The following is a 15106-nucleotide window of genomic DNA, read 5'->3' as shown; positions in this document are numbered from 1 at the left end:
AAACCTAACCCAACTTAAGCGAAACCTAACTTAACCTAACGTAAGCAAAACCTAACCTGAGTAAAACCTAACCTAACCTAAGCGAAACCTAACCTAAGTGAAACCTAACCTAACCTAAGTGAAACCTAACCTAACCTAAGTGAAACCTAACCTAACCTAAGCCAAACCTAACCTAAGCGAAACCTAACCTAACCTAAGCGAAACCTAACCTAACCTAAGCGAAACCTAACCTAAGTGAAACCTAACCCAACCTAAGCGAAACCTTACCTTACCTAAGCTAAGCGACGACACCAGGACAAACACCAGACGTTTCAGGGTTAGGAATTTAAGGGTTGTTGAGGAATCGAGTATTGGAAAGAGGTGTAATTGGGCCTCCGGTGACCTCACTCACATAACGCAAGCATTATTTCACTTTGGTTTTCTGTAGAAAAGCTGTGACCATCATCTGTAGGTACACTTACGCCCGAATACTCAAACGCTACTCAATTTTAAGTTGTACTTAAATAACATAGTCATAGGCGTAGCCAGGATTTAGTTTCGGGAGGGGCTTAAGAAAATCGAGCCTTCAAATGTGTGACAAAAAAAAAATGCTTTATATGTAATAAACAGATTCATAGGTAGTCATATACAATGTGATAGGCGTGGGACTTCTAACCCGTTAAGGCTGAGTTCTACATCTAATTTTATCGACAAAAGTCGGGGGTCGAAGGGGTCGAAACCCCTCCCCTAAGAGTTATGGCTATTTTAATATTTTTTTAACTTTTTTGATATCAAAGGTTGTATGCGTCGTAGAAACAAAAAAACATCATCGACAAACGGTAGCTAATAACCTTGGCTAACTAATTCATTACCTTTTTCATATGTTTGATAATGTTTTGGTGAGAAAAAAATCATTTGTGAATTATTTTTACCGAAAAAATCACTATTTTTCAATTAGGGGTTCAAACCCCCATATTATTTTTTTGTCGATAAAATTAGATGTAGTACTTAGCCTTAACGGGTTAGAAGTCCCACCCCTATCACATTGTATAGAGACCTTTGCCAGACAGGGGATGTACTATGCTAACTAGAAAAATAACGCTCTGTAATGTCTAGGTACGCATTTCGGAGGGGGGAGTTGAAACCCCAAACCCCCCCCTGGCTACGCCTATGATCATAGTCCAGCAATGGACTGATCAAGAGCTGAAGATGCAAGATAGTAGCAAGAAATAAAACCAAGCATTAATTTGGTAACAAATTTATTATAACAAAGAAAGAAACAGTACAATGAATAAAGGATAATAGTCTCTTGTGTGCCCTTAGTTATCACAATACATCTAGATAATTATTTAATTTTAAACAATAATGGAATATATAGAAATTGTAAAATGTGCACCTCTAACTACCCCTTTGGGGATGAAAAGGCGAAATGTTATGCATACTTATTTAGTTAATAGGATAGACGACTAATTTTTACTTTAAAGTCCGTATTGTAGATTATTTTAAAATATTAGACACGTATTTTTTATTTTCTTACGTAAATAAATACTTTTAGGATATAATGATTTGAAACATCACGTGACGTTACTTCTAGGTACGTTTTATGCGTATAATTGACGTATTTGCTCCCACTGCTAAACTTTGATACGTTTTATCTAAGTATTGCTATCTTAGGTATATGACAAAATGGAAAAATAATTAAACGTGTCTAATATTTTTTCATTCCCTAACTGACGGACTAAATACATTTTTAATTTTCATACCCCGTCATCGCCCCGGTTCTATGACAAATGTTGGTATTGTGGGCATTGGGACTGTCTTGCTACTAAGTGCAAAGATGCATATTATGAGTATAAAGTATAAGTTTGGGCTATTTTGACCCACTGGGGTAATTTTGATCTAAATCCTATAACCAATAGGAATCTAGAACAAAGCGTATATTATGTTTGGGTCAAAATAACCTCCCAGGGTCAAACAAACCCGATTTTTAATTTACACAAATTATTATATTGTATTCAGTTACTTTAATTTATTTACAAGGTATGACGTTCTTACCGACTTAAAAAAATGAGGAGGTACGCATTGCGGATGTTTTTTTTGCAAATTTAAATACATACTTAGTGAAATAAATAAACATTTAAGTAATTTGAATATAATCTCGGAATCTCTGCTAACTAATTACCCACTGAAATTTATAAAAAAATGCTGGAAAATACACTTTATCTCTATATAATAATAAGCATTTAATTATACATAAGTAACTAGATATAAAAACGTGTACTGTGCAAAATAACTTAATATTCTTAAAATACATTACTAAGAGTAGATGACTATATTTCATTAAAAAATACATTATAAACACCAATTAATTTTATCTCTATCGTTGACGTATTTGCGTTCTGATACAAAACATTCTAGAACTTATATCAGAATATCGCAGGACGGAGAAACGCAACGTCCTACTTCTTGCGGCGTTATTATCGCAGCAGTGTGTAACTACATGACCGTCCTAATACAAAATGTACTGAAAACAGATATCGCAATAACGCATGCGATATTATCGACCGATAATAACGCGCCTGTGTGGTAGCCTTTAAGGGTTAAAATCTATTATATTAAAATAAGTCGGGTTTTCCTTCCTGACGCTATAACTCCAGAACGTACCAACCGATTTCTACGGTTTCGCATTCGTTGGAAACGTCTCGGGCTCCGTGAGGAAAATTTTCAAGAGAAAAGGCAGGAAAACAGGAATATCGGTGGTAGCGAAACAGAGTTCGCCGGGTTTGCTAGCGCTTTATAATAAATACAGTCATCTACTCTTTAACACTTATAGTATCATATCCAAATAATAGTTTAGTAACAATTTCAGTTCATAGCTATAGTTGATGGTAGCTCATAAGATTTGTTCCACGTCGTGTGCGGTAGAGCTGCGCAGCTGGGCAATGCCGCTCATGATGATGGAGTAGTTGAAGTACCAGAACAGCGTGAACATTATGCCGAAGACGATATCTGATTGTGGTGCTAAGGATGTTATTGAAATTGCAGAGTATCTATATATTAATACGTGATGCAAAAACTTTATTCCCCTTTTTACGAAAATTGCGCGGATATATTAGCATAAAATTTGGTACACTTATAGTTTATGTGTAGGAGAAGTGCAGAACGCAAATATTTTTCAAAAATAATGCTTATAAAGTACATTAAATCAATAACTAAAACATTACACAAACTACCAGGCATAGTATCTGATCGTATTTGACAAAACATCAAAATCGACAGTTCTCACGTCTAATATGAATAGAGTTTTATAAAAGACTTTGTCTGAGTTTGAGTTAAATAAAAATTATCCTTGAACGTATGTTAAGTGGTATTGTAAATTAAATCGTATATGGTCGAATTATGACCACTAGGCGACCACTAGTAATATATAATTCACCAACTCAACTCTACCCGTGCGTGGTAAGAGCTATCTAAAGGTAGGCGTCAACAGGCCCGCATCATACGCATCGTACGCAATCCACATGACGTCATCAGTACACATCGCATGTAGGCATTGCCGATGATGCGGTCCGTACGATGCGGATCAGTGGACGCAGTTGTATGAGTTTCTATACGAGACAAACTAAAATTCGTTGCGTGCGATGCGTACGATGCGGGCCTGTGGACGCTTACTTTTAAGGACGAACTACACATTTGACAGATCAGGGAGCAGCGCTCCTCAATCGATAAAACTGAACATTTAATCTGCTCAGCTCTGCGCAGAGATTCTCAATAATAACACAAAATTTAAAACTGCTCGATGTAGGTACAGTAGATTCACCCTCTGGGGGACTCGTGACTGGATTTATTAGGTGCACTTCTAAATAAAACGCTATACTTCATTTGAATGCGGACAAGCCACAGTGATGTGCTTAGGTATAGTTAAAAACGTTAAATTAACAAAGTGATACATACATAATGGACAATTTCTCATAAATCATGTCAGATTTTCTCATAATAATATAACTTTTTGTCGTAATTGTGTAAGTAATTTATGTAAAGTATAAAAACATATTATGTGTTGTTATTATGATCATTATCGCGCTAATGGCCTTGTTTAGAGTCATGGTTGGCGACATAAACTCATGACAAGACTGATGACACAAAACTACTGATGCATTTTTTATGGAGTACCTGGTTACCGAGCAATCGGATCAACTTTTTTTTTTGAGCGGTTAAATTCATCCAACGACTTCTCTCGCCTTAGGGAGTGTCAGACTCTTACTGACTAAAAACCACCCCGTTCCTACTCCTGCTTTTCGAACCGGAGTCCCGGTAAACCCATTAGGTAGTCCGCAGCTCCGGAATTCGGATCACCTGGGACCTCATTCTTGAAACCAATCTCAATGTCAATACAATAAAATCTCAATAATCATTCAATGTCAAAACTATACAACCCCAATCGTAGCTGTTAAAATCAGAGTACGGAATATAAAGCCAAACTCAATACCATTTAGTTCATTCAATATCCACGCAATACGGATGCAATGAGCGCTAGTGTTGCAACTTAAGAGTTTAAACACAATATCAATGTCGATCGATCGGAATTGGATTCAAGAGTAAGCCTCCTATTTTTTTTATTTTTTTTGAGTCTGGAAAATCATCCATTGGCTTCTCCCGCCTTGGGCGAGGCGAGAGGGAGTGTCAGACTCTTACTGGCTAAAAACCACCCATGCTGCGTCCTTCCTTATCGTATAGAACAGTACGAGCAACGCTTCTCTGTCACACACATTTCCATGCTCCAATTTTTGAAACTTCAAAGCCTAGCTACCGTTATTTATGATCAGATTTTCTTAGGCAACCTTATACTACTCTACTCGCTATATTTTTACCTACATTTTTATATAAACATATGTTGGTAAACAGATGAGCGCAATCACTGATATCAATTTACCTGTTTGTACCTGGCTACCAGATTAAAGGGACCAGAAAAAGGTAGGCAACCGATCGACTGCATATAGCAGATGTAGTATACTTTCAATTAGACTATGAGTCGTTTGGCCGACAAGACAGTCAATTTTGAAAAAAAAAATACTTTTTTATAATTTTAATTAATCATAGCCATGACCATTTTTATAATGGCAACCTTATTAATATACATTCACAAACATATTTTAATCTTTAAAATATAATTTTCACCTGGTTGACAGATCGGTGAAGGTCGTTCTTATGTGGGATCTCAGACTATATGGACACACGCAACACCAGTTGAGTCCTATATGCGTTGTTAACCTAAAGGGGATTGGGTCCACCACGAAACAATGCAACGGTTCTCTCATGCTGGTGTCTTGCGAGGCCAGTCAAGTTGGCCCATTCATGCCGAAGTATGGCTCTCCCTTATTTTTAGGGTTCCATAGCCAAATGGCAAAAATCGGAATCCTTATAGATTCGTCACGTCTGTCTGTCCGTCCGTATGTCACAGACATTTATTTCCGAAACTTGGCCGGTTTTTTAATGTGATAGAAGCTAAAAAAGGATCTTAGTACATTAACGTACGTGCCTTGCAGTTTCTGCTTACCTCAATGGGCGATGATAATTTGTATGATAATGTATGTTTCTATCTGGAAGTCATCAATAACGCCATTGATATGTAAAGTCCCTGCTCGTAATTTTATCAATAAATACCTTATGATTGATAAGAATTGACAATTATTGAGTCATAACTCATAATATATCTAAACCCTTACTACGAATTTACGTTTCAAGTAATCGTAACTTCCGCAAAGCGCGTTCGGCGCTCTGATTGGTTGGTTTATTCGAGCCGGCCAATCAGAGCGCCGAACACGCTTTCGTTTCGGTTACTTTAAACGTAAAGCAAACTCGTACTAAGGGTACTGTGCAGGTTGAAGGACAAATCAAATAATAAAGGTGTGACTGTATCATCAATCATATTTGATTAAAATATTCCACCATTTCTACTAGGTAGGTACCAAAGAACATGAGTGATATTGGGTATATTAAGAGACTATGACCTCTGAGTTTGTTTCGGCATTTCTTCTCAGAGTAGTCCGATAGGAAATGCCGGCCTCATCTAGTTATTTAAGAGATTGACGTGTAAAAGAGTTACATTGTAACTTATTTGCAAAATAAATATCATTTATCATTTATATACTCCAATAACTTTCAGTATCATAATCATTATCCTTTCCTTAATCGAACGATTATGGTAATCCTTAGTCGATCGATTATGATTACTACCTAGTATCTACAACTCTCAAGCAAGAGAAATCGGGTTCGATGCCCGATACTTTTTACTTGTAGCGAGTTGTCAACGAGTGGACCACCCGTCGTCCACCCGTGGACAATGCAATGAGCGCTTATTCATCTTCACTACATAGTATACAACAAAGTCGCTTTCTCTGTCCCTATGTATTGTATATGTACTTAATGTACTTAATTTTTTTAAACTACGCAATGGATTTTGGTGCGGTTTTTTTTAAAGAAATAAAGTGATTCATGAGGAACGCAACAGCAAGCAACGTCACGCCTTTTATCCCCGAAGGGGTAAGCAGAGGTGCTCATTACGGCACGTAATGCGGCTATACAATGTACACCCACTTTTCACCATTTATGTTATAAGTCCCATGTAGTAGGGGGTGAGCCTATTGCCATATACTGGACACAATGCCAGACTCCGTGCTACTACTGAGAAGTTTTCGAAAAACCGAGTATACCCCAGTAATAATTTGCCCGACCCGGGAAGACCCCTAGTCCGGCAGTCGCACTTGCGACCACTCGACCAACGAGGCAGTCAACCCTCTCTTATAAATTATACGAAGCAAACAGCATACTTAAGACAGCATTTTATTTAATTAAGACAAATGATAATTATTTTGACCTCACGTGAACTCGGAGTTTGACGTCCAAGCCACGTTATGTTTTTATTTACTAAACAAAAAGGTTGATAAACAGTTAGGTACGTCATGCTATATACAAGGTATGCAAAAATGATTTTTATTGCACATTTTTATAAGGTTCATTGTCCTAAATAAATTGCATTCGAAACCAGTTATTCCATTAAATTGAACGGTTAAGACTTGCATGTGTCAATTTGGGGACAAAGTACTGTTATGAAGAGGTACCTACATGGTATGAAATGTATAAACATGGAATTTTATTCAGTTATGTTATATGGCTCATTGTAATAAGAAATAAGATGCATAAACATACTTATGTTCAAAAATAAATCGCTATTTTAAATATTTCGGACCTGCATTTGAGAAAATTTTATAAGTGTGGGAGAGCCATGCTTTGGCACGAATGGGCCGGCTCGACTGGAGTGATATCACGGCCTCACCGAAAACCGACGTGAAACAACTCTTGCGTTGTGTGAGTCGGGTTACCCTTCCCAATAGCCGATACCCCAACAACCCTTAAATTCCTAACCGCCAAAAGACCGGCAACGCACTTGTAAAATGGTGTTTCGGGTGTCGATGGGCGGCGGCGATTGCTTACCATCACGCAATCTTGAAAAAACTACAAAATAAGTCATAAATCACATAGAAAGGAATGTTTTAAAGGTTAAAGTGCATTCACAACATGACACTATAAATAATATAAACATAATAAATAACAGATATTACATAAAGGAACCAGTTTCAAGGCTGTGTGTGGAGAGTGAAAGTTTAATAGAAAGTAGTATTAAACAAGGTTTTTGCTCTTCTGAAGATTGTACTGTACTTATGTGTGATTACAGTTATTTCTATAGCAAAGCCTTTATCTCGAGGGAGTAGGCAGAAACTATATATTTTAAGCAGGGAAAGTCGTCCTGTGACTTCTCTTGCTTAAAAAAGGGCAAGGAGAAGTGTCAGACTCTTACTGCCTAAAAACTACCACATTCCTCGGTCGCAGTAATGACTTTGTTTGGCAAAAATGGCAAAAACCATAGATTGCTTGCTTGCTTATATGGGCTATCTAGGATTTAATTGTTTGATGTAGATGTATTGTTAATAATATTGGTTGTTTTATTCATACATAATAATGGACTATCTTATAGGAATTATCTAATTAGATTTATTTTTATTTTATTTTATTAAATTTATTTTACTAAACAAACTCTCCAACTATATAGTTCGAGAGTTTGTTTGTTTGAACACGCAAATCTCTGAAACTGCTGATGCTATTCGAAAAATTCTGTTAGACTTGTATGTATTGTACCTTATATTATTACCTTATTTATAACCTTTTTACTTACTTACTTTTACTTTTAAATAGCTACAAAACCTTTTAATCTGGTTTCTTGTAAGCTTTAATGTTAAAGATAATTGTTAGAGACAGCCATTCAAGACTGAGAGCAATTCCCATAACTGTACACAAACTACAGATGTTGTATTATTCAATGAGTCAATGTTTGAACTATAAGTAGTTACCATTTGACCTACATTTTCATTGGAGATGTGAACAAAACTTTGATTAACATAGTTTTATTGGTCACAGTCTTGATGGAGAAGGTCAACCCCATCGATGCGTGACTAAATTCTCATTAAATAGGTACGAAAAAAAAAACTTATTGAACTAAAAAATTTGAATTACTTAATTCAGTATGTATTTAAAGTTATGATTTTTTTATTACCCGACTGCGCCAGAAGGAGGGTTATGTTTTTCGAGTGTATGTATGTATGTATGTATGTATGTATGTATGTATGTATAATTGTTTGGCACGCTCTGCAGCCTAAACGGCTTGATGGATTTTGACTTGAGAGGTGTCGTTAGATTCGTATTTACTGTGAGAGTGACACTGGGTATATCAAAATTATAAAAAAACAAAATGGCGGATTTTTGGCGCCAAATTCGAATATTTCTCACTCTCTAGCCTAAACGGCTTGATGGATTTTGACTAGAGAGGTGTCGTTAGATTCGTATATTACTGTCAGAGTGACACTGGATATATCAAAATAATAAAAAAACAAAATAGCGGATTTTTGGCGCCAAATTCGAATATTTCTCACTCTCTAGCCTAAACGGCTTGATGGATTTTGACTTGAGAGGTGTCGTTGGATTCGTATTTACTGTGAGAGTGACACTGGATATATCAAAATAAAAAAACATAAAACTAAAAAATAATGAAGTACACAAACTACAGAGGTTGTATTGTTCAATGAGTCAATGTTTGAACTATAAGAAGTTACTGTTTGACCTACATTTTCATTGGAGATGTTAACAAAACATTGATTAACATAGTTTTTTTGTTAATAATCTTAATAGATGACTTTCTTGTTTTAGGGTTTTTCCATTTTAATATTATAAAGAAACGCAGGTACGAAATAAACACAAACAATTGGAATTACTTAATTCAGTAGGTATTTATATACAGAAAACTTATGAAAGCACTTATATTTTGTGGTAACTGCCCTTAAAATTACCCACTAACCATTAACTTTACGTTACATCTGATAATTTTATAATTCATGTACACTAACTACCATACTCTAGAGTTATTTGAGAAGTACTTAAACTATTCTTTATATGGACTGGGTTAAGTAACCATTAACTAACTCTAAGTACGGCGGTATGTTTCATTTCACGAGAATATTAGAGTGATGTGTAATATCAACTCCAAATTATAGAAAGTTTAACCTAAAACTATGTTTCAGTTTATTTTGAAAAGGATACGCATTACAACCTTCTCCCATGTGTCCACCATGTACAGCTCGGTCGCTAGTAGGTAACGAACGTACCAGTAGCTGATAAATTGTTGGATTTTCTTCACAAATTCCATTTTCCTCTCCGGTTTTGCACTTCAACACTTTAATTTCAACTTGTACAAGTTGTTTATTTTGATATTTAAAGTAAATTAGGAACGAATACACGTGTAAGCTCTGCTTATTCTCGCTCAATACTAATTACTGGCGTCCAAACTTTGCTTTCTCGGCAATAAATATTAATAAAATCGTTCGCTTCCTTGCCGAAAGAATCAAAGTATGAGTCAAATGTCCAACCAAATGAAGTGCAGTTGTCCTGTTGTCAATGTCAAGTATGACTTTCGACATTGACATTTAGTACCAGTGTGGTCATGGTAAAAAATGTAACGTTATTTTAATTTTTTTATTCCTTATTCACGTCTTTGTATTATAAATTGAAAATGGCTGATAAGTACATATCTATCATTGTAAGTCAAATAAATCTTGAAAAAAAACTATATGCTTCACTTCGGACCCCCCCGTTCCTTCTCCTGCTTTTCGAAGGTTTAAATCAGCTGGGACTTAGTCGGTACTAATAAGCACAATCCTTACATGCTCCAGTTTCCACAATGTGCATGCATCCAGCTCATTAAATTAGAAGAACTATTCAGATTGTAATATTACCTTTATTTATTTTTTTATATTTTAAACAATTTACTTTAATTTTTTTTTTGATTTTTTCATTATAACTCGATTTTCCTTTCTTATATTACAAAAAACCCTTTATATTAATTCGCATCAGTTCTCAGTTCTTACATTTTCATTTGTCATTTAATAAACATCCTTTCTCTTTTCATTAACTTTAGAGAGGAGTGGAAGGAGGGTAGGGAGGCCTGAAGGGACGATCGTAGCTCTGAATCTCTACACAAGATGATAATTTCCAAATACATAAAAATATCTAAGGGTTCTGCGATTTAGGAAATTTATCAATCACCTAGAGAGTGGGTTTTGAACAAAAAAACATGTGTACAATAAAATGAACTTTAATTCATTGGGTTAATAATACAATGTGATTTATTTATTCTTACATCTAAAGTAAAATTGGTATCAGCCCTTTATACTACGCAAGAAAATACAATGTTGCAAACCTACAAAACGATTTTATACACTGGTAATACGAACGAATCGAATAACTAATCACAATTTTGTACTTAAACATTATTATAAAATGGTAATTTTGTATAATTTCATTAGTTTACATTAGTAACTTAATTTATGGGCAGCTATTATAGTTGCCATATAAAAGCTTGTGTAGCCAGATCACAAAATGTAGTGTTGCCATGTAATTTATTGATGAAATAAATTAGTTTTTAAAAATGGCGGTGGCTATTTTGCTTCAAGCGGTGCACATGCTTAATCCCGCGACCCGCTTATACATCATTTACATTTTAAACACTAAAACGGTAACCTTATTGCATTAAGCGTGCAAATTATTCTAAAAAAAGCCAAGTCAGGGTTGCAAATACCAATTTACATAATACAGTATCGAGATGGTAATTTTCCTGGCAATCCTATGGCATTGTTTGCACCAAATGATGTAATAAAATATACATTTTATAAAAAGAGAAATAATCCATTATTTTCATAGTAGATAGAATAAATATTAATTACATAATGTAGTATATAATGGCAATGTTTTGTAAGTACAATAGTTCAATGCTATTAAAGACAAAAATCGAAATATCATGTAAAAATCGTCTTATATGAATATCGACGATACTTGCAAATTATACTTTATTACATTGTAACAAAGATTGTATTTGTAAACTGCGTATAACACAAATACTTCATTTCGTCTTTAGTAGAAAATAGAGGACTTAGTACGAGTTTGATTTACGTTTAACGAGTTCAAAAAGACAGCGCATTCGGCGCTCTGATTGGTTGGTTCATTCGCACCGACCAATCAGAGCGCCGAACGTGCTCTCATTTCGTTTTCGTTCAACATTAAACAAACTCGTACATTAGTCAGATTTTTGACATTAACATTTTTAAATTCTGTATTGCCATTAATATAATTGCACACAATAATAAATACATACAAAATCACTTACTTTCATAATTGAAACGCATACTTAAATAGTAATAAATAATTTGGAATAAAATGAAAAATTCAAAATCACACTCATTTATAGTTTAGATTTTAATTCTATATATTATTTATTCAATATTCATGCAAGCAATCTTTTTTAATACTACAGACATGACATTACAGATTTTCATTATTTTCAGTGATTTTCAGTCTTATACAAGGCACCGATTTCATCCGATTTTTGTATAATTATATGTATAAAAAATAGCTGCCTTATTATTTCTTAGGACGATCATAAAAATTGGCACTTTCATTTATTATCCGTTTACAAACCTGTTATATCCGGTTTTTGTATAAAATAACCGGTTAAAATGGCGTCATATTTTGTACAAAAACCGGATAGTAGATTATTTTATTGCTAAAATCGAGACATTAAATTCCATTGAATAAAAAATTGTTAAGAAAATATATGTATAAAGATAAAATACTGCATCGTAAATGTATATTGATAATATTCTTTATATTAAATAATAAAATATTTCGGGCCACGCAATATCGTGTCGTAACCGGTTAAAATACGATTCATTTTCCTTATTTCAGATACACTTTTTGTATCCAATAAAAGTATTCGAATCGCGAATTTATTATACGTAAAGAAAACTTCACTTTACATAAAGTTTTCAAATATTTATTGGTTAAAACCCACATTCACCACATTTGCCGGTTTATCCGGTTATTTCTTTAAAAAACCGGATATAAAAATCACCCACTATTTTCTATCTACGAGTAATTGACAAGAATTAATGAAATGTACTTAAAATCTATTGTACCGATGGATTTTCGACTTTACTACCTATAACAGTAAGTACTATTTACTTTGTGACATTTAGGCTACAATGAAAAGGACGGGTGATTAAAAATAAATGATATTTTTACAATGGCAATCTAATTTATGAAACATTTTTGGCAGTTTGTATTTAAAAATGGAATTCTATGAGCAAATGTGATTTGGTTTAAAAAATCCTTCTTTTTTTTCAAAATCATGCCTTTTTATGTCAGGTATTAAAAAAAACATGTTAAATGTATTGAAACACTGGTTTTTAAGTATTGTTTTATCAAGGTGCGCTCTTCTCATATAATACAGCTTCTCAACTTCGAACACAACTCTGTTTACCCCCTAATTATGAAGCGTAAATAAACCATTTCCACTCGCAATTAATCGTAATAACTGCTATATTCAATACCAATGAAATGAAAATAAAATAAAATAATAAAAAAATATATATTCACGCATCATAAGGGAGTAAACTGAATTTGTTGAGTTACAGACTAACTTTACCTTTTTAAAGCGTAATCTTGGCTGTATAAATAAATGAACATGCTGTATAATGTCATTTGAACTGTCAAAAATGACAGCTGACACAGAGGTGATAAAACCGATTCCTTATTTTGTCGGGACATGTAGCCTAGCCCGTATTTATTTATTCAACATACAGATAGACAAAAAAACACTCAACAGAGTCATACCTGTCCAAATTCACTTCTTCAGCTGCTAAAACTGAGCTCTTGTATTATTTTGACATTTCCTACCTACATTGCCAGACTAAAAAAAGAGACAGGTGTTGTCATAGCAAAAAATACGAAACACCCGTCGAGTTTCTATTCAAAAAGTCTGATTTTTTAGCTAAAAATCAGATCTTAATTAAAGTATGTTTCCTTCAGTGCTTTTTAATTTGTTCATTCTAGGTATTCGGTATAGCCCTGGGCCCCTGTGAATATGACGTCGATCCATATCCTCGCTGCCTCGCCAGATGGCGCCATGAGGTAGTAGCGACGTTGCCTCGTCTTCACAATGAAGGTAGTCAAAGGGTTCGGTGATTTCGATGTGTTCCCGTGGTCAAGATATACTTCTTCTATGACCTGGAAAGGAGAAAATATATTTAAGAATGGCTGTCAAACCTGGATCTTTAATATTAAAGTACTACGAATGCGAAAGTCAGTCTATGCGTTTGAAATTGTCTGATGAATTAAATGAGATGAAGATTTTTAAGTCAGTATAATCTGAATACGTTTTATAAATTTTTTATCATTAAAATAGGAGTTTACGAATAAACAAAATGGAGGTAAGGGTAAATTAGAATTCGAATATCGACTTGCGCTATAGTGCCTAGACTAGATGCTTCACAATCATAATGGCATGGCGTCTTGTAAAGTTGTCACAGAAAAAATACTCGGCGATGTAGTGACTAAATAGAAGTAAACTTACTTGGAAGTAGGCTCCCCCTCTCGGCTTCTTCTCGCTCTTGTCCCAGTAGTAGACGAACGTTTTCGTTTCGCGGTCGAAAACGAACCACCTGCAATATGGGTAAAGATATTTTTAATAATCAGTTTCAAATGCCTTCACAGGAACAAACTAAAAAATTTAAGGTATCGACATTAATTTTGAATCAATCAGTGTTCTACGTAGGTACTATTGCGCTGCATAAAGTATCTAGATAGTTAACTAAACTGCTTTTTTGAGTGGGGAAATCATCCAATAACTTCTCCCGCCTTGGTCGAGGCGAGAGGGAGTGTCAGACTCTTACTGACTAAAAACCACCTCGTTCCTACTCCTGCTCTTCGAGCCGGAGCTCCGGTAACCCGCTAGGTAGTTCGCAGCTCCGGGTTAACTAAAAGTTTTTTTATACTATCTTCTTATTAACGCGATTTATGCTTTATTTTACTTACCGTTTGGACCATGTGTGGAACTTGGCGCCGAGTTTGTGTAGGTACCCGCGACAGGAGGTCGGCGTCACCGTCAGGTACGGACACACTTCTATTTGGTGACCTGTAAGTAGACAACTCAAGGTTAATGCATTTTAAGTGTGGGAGAGCCATGCTTCGGCACGAATGGGCCGGCTCGACCGGAGTGATACTACGGCCTCACACAAAACTGACGTGAAACAACGCTTGCGTTGTGTTTCGTTGTGTGAGTGAGGTTACCGGAGGCCCAATTACCAACCTTCCTAATCTCCGATTCCCTAACAACCCTTAAATTCCTAACCCCCAAAAAGCCGGCAACGCACTTGTAATCTGGTGTTTCAAGTGTCCATGGGCGGCGGCGATTGCTTACCGTCAGGTGACCCGTCTGCTCGTTTTCATAAAAAAATATATATCCATTCATCACTAAACAGGCGCTGTCTCTTGACAGTAAAGCTAAGTGCTCGATCCGAAGTGTAGATGCGTATGGAGAAGAACGAGCAAGAAACTCCATCTTAACTTGGCTAGAGAGCAGTAGAAATTGTTAAACAGCTATTATTACGTCAGTTTAAGAAAATAAACAAAACTGATTTCGCATCTTGACACCAATAAATAAACTTCAACTCCCATAATTAGGTAA

The 15106-nt window shown here is 35.1% G+C and overlaps 2 protein-coding genes across 4 annotated transcripts in view; both read right to left on the bottom strand.

The window, feature by feature from the left end:
- Positions 1 to 1221: 1221 nt before the first annotated feature.
- Positions 1222 to 9976, bottom strand: LOC118277004 (uncharacterized). Its single transcript, XM_050699913.1, has 2 exons — positions 9631 to 9976; positions 1222 to 2988 (listed from the first exon to the last, which is right to left on the bottom strand). The coding sequence occupies exons 1-2, from the start codon at positions 9734 to 9736 to the stop codon at positions 2873 to 2875; spliced, it is 222 nt and encodes a 73-aa protein (XP_050555870.1). The 5' UTR covers positions 9737 to 9976; the 3' UTR covers positions 1222 to 2872.
- Positions 9977 to 10665: 689 nt separating this feature from the next.
- The window catches only part of LOC118276597 (pleckstrin homology-like domain family B member 2), a 122886-nt gene continuing 118445 nt past the window's right edge, over positions 10666 to 15106 (bottom strand). For all 3 annotated transcript variants that reach the window (XM_035594943.2, XM_050699880.1, XM_035594944.2), the window contains 3 exons: positions 14455 to 14554; positions 13994 to 14081; positions 10666 to 13647 (listed from right to left, as the gene is read on the bottom strand). In XM_035594943.2, the coding sequence (XP_035450836.2) occupies positions 13465 to 13647; positions 13994 to 14081; positions 14455 to 14554 (371 nt within the window). In that variant the 3' untranslated portion in view covers positions 10666 to 13464. The remainder of the gene's footprint in view (positions 13648 to 13993; positions 14082 to 14454; positions 14555 to 15106) is intronic.

This window comes from Spodoptera frugiperda, chromosome 17 (assembly GCF_023101765.2).
Source record: "Spodoptera frugiperda isolate SF20-4 chromosome 17, AGI-APGP_CSIRO_Sfru_2.0, whole genome shotgun sequence".
Lineage (NCBI taxonomy): Eukaryota > Metazoa > Arthropoda > Insecta > Lepidoptera > Noctuidae > Spodoptera > Spodoptera frugiperda.
This window is presented reverse-complemented; position numbering and strand designations above follow the sequence as displayed.

What these genes read in the sequence shown, in the direction of transcription:
- LOC118277004 (XM_050699913.1), bottom strand. Translation starts at nt 9,736, where the DNA reads ATGGAATTTGTGAAGAAAATCCAACAATTTATCAGCTACTGGTACGTT. An exon ending in ATGGGAGAAGGTTGTAATGC is followed by an intron (nt 2,989 to 9,630) that starts GTATCCTTTTCA and finishes CACCACAATCAG; the next exon opens with ATATCGTCTTCGGCATAATG.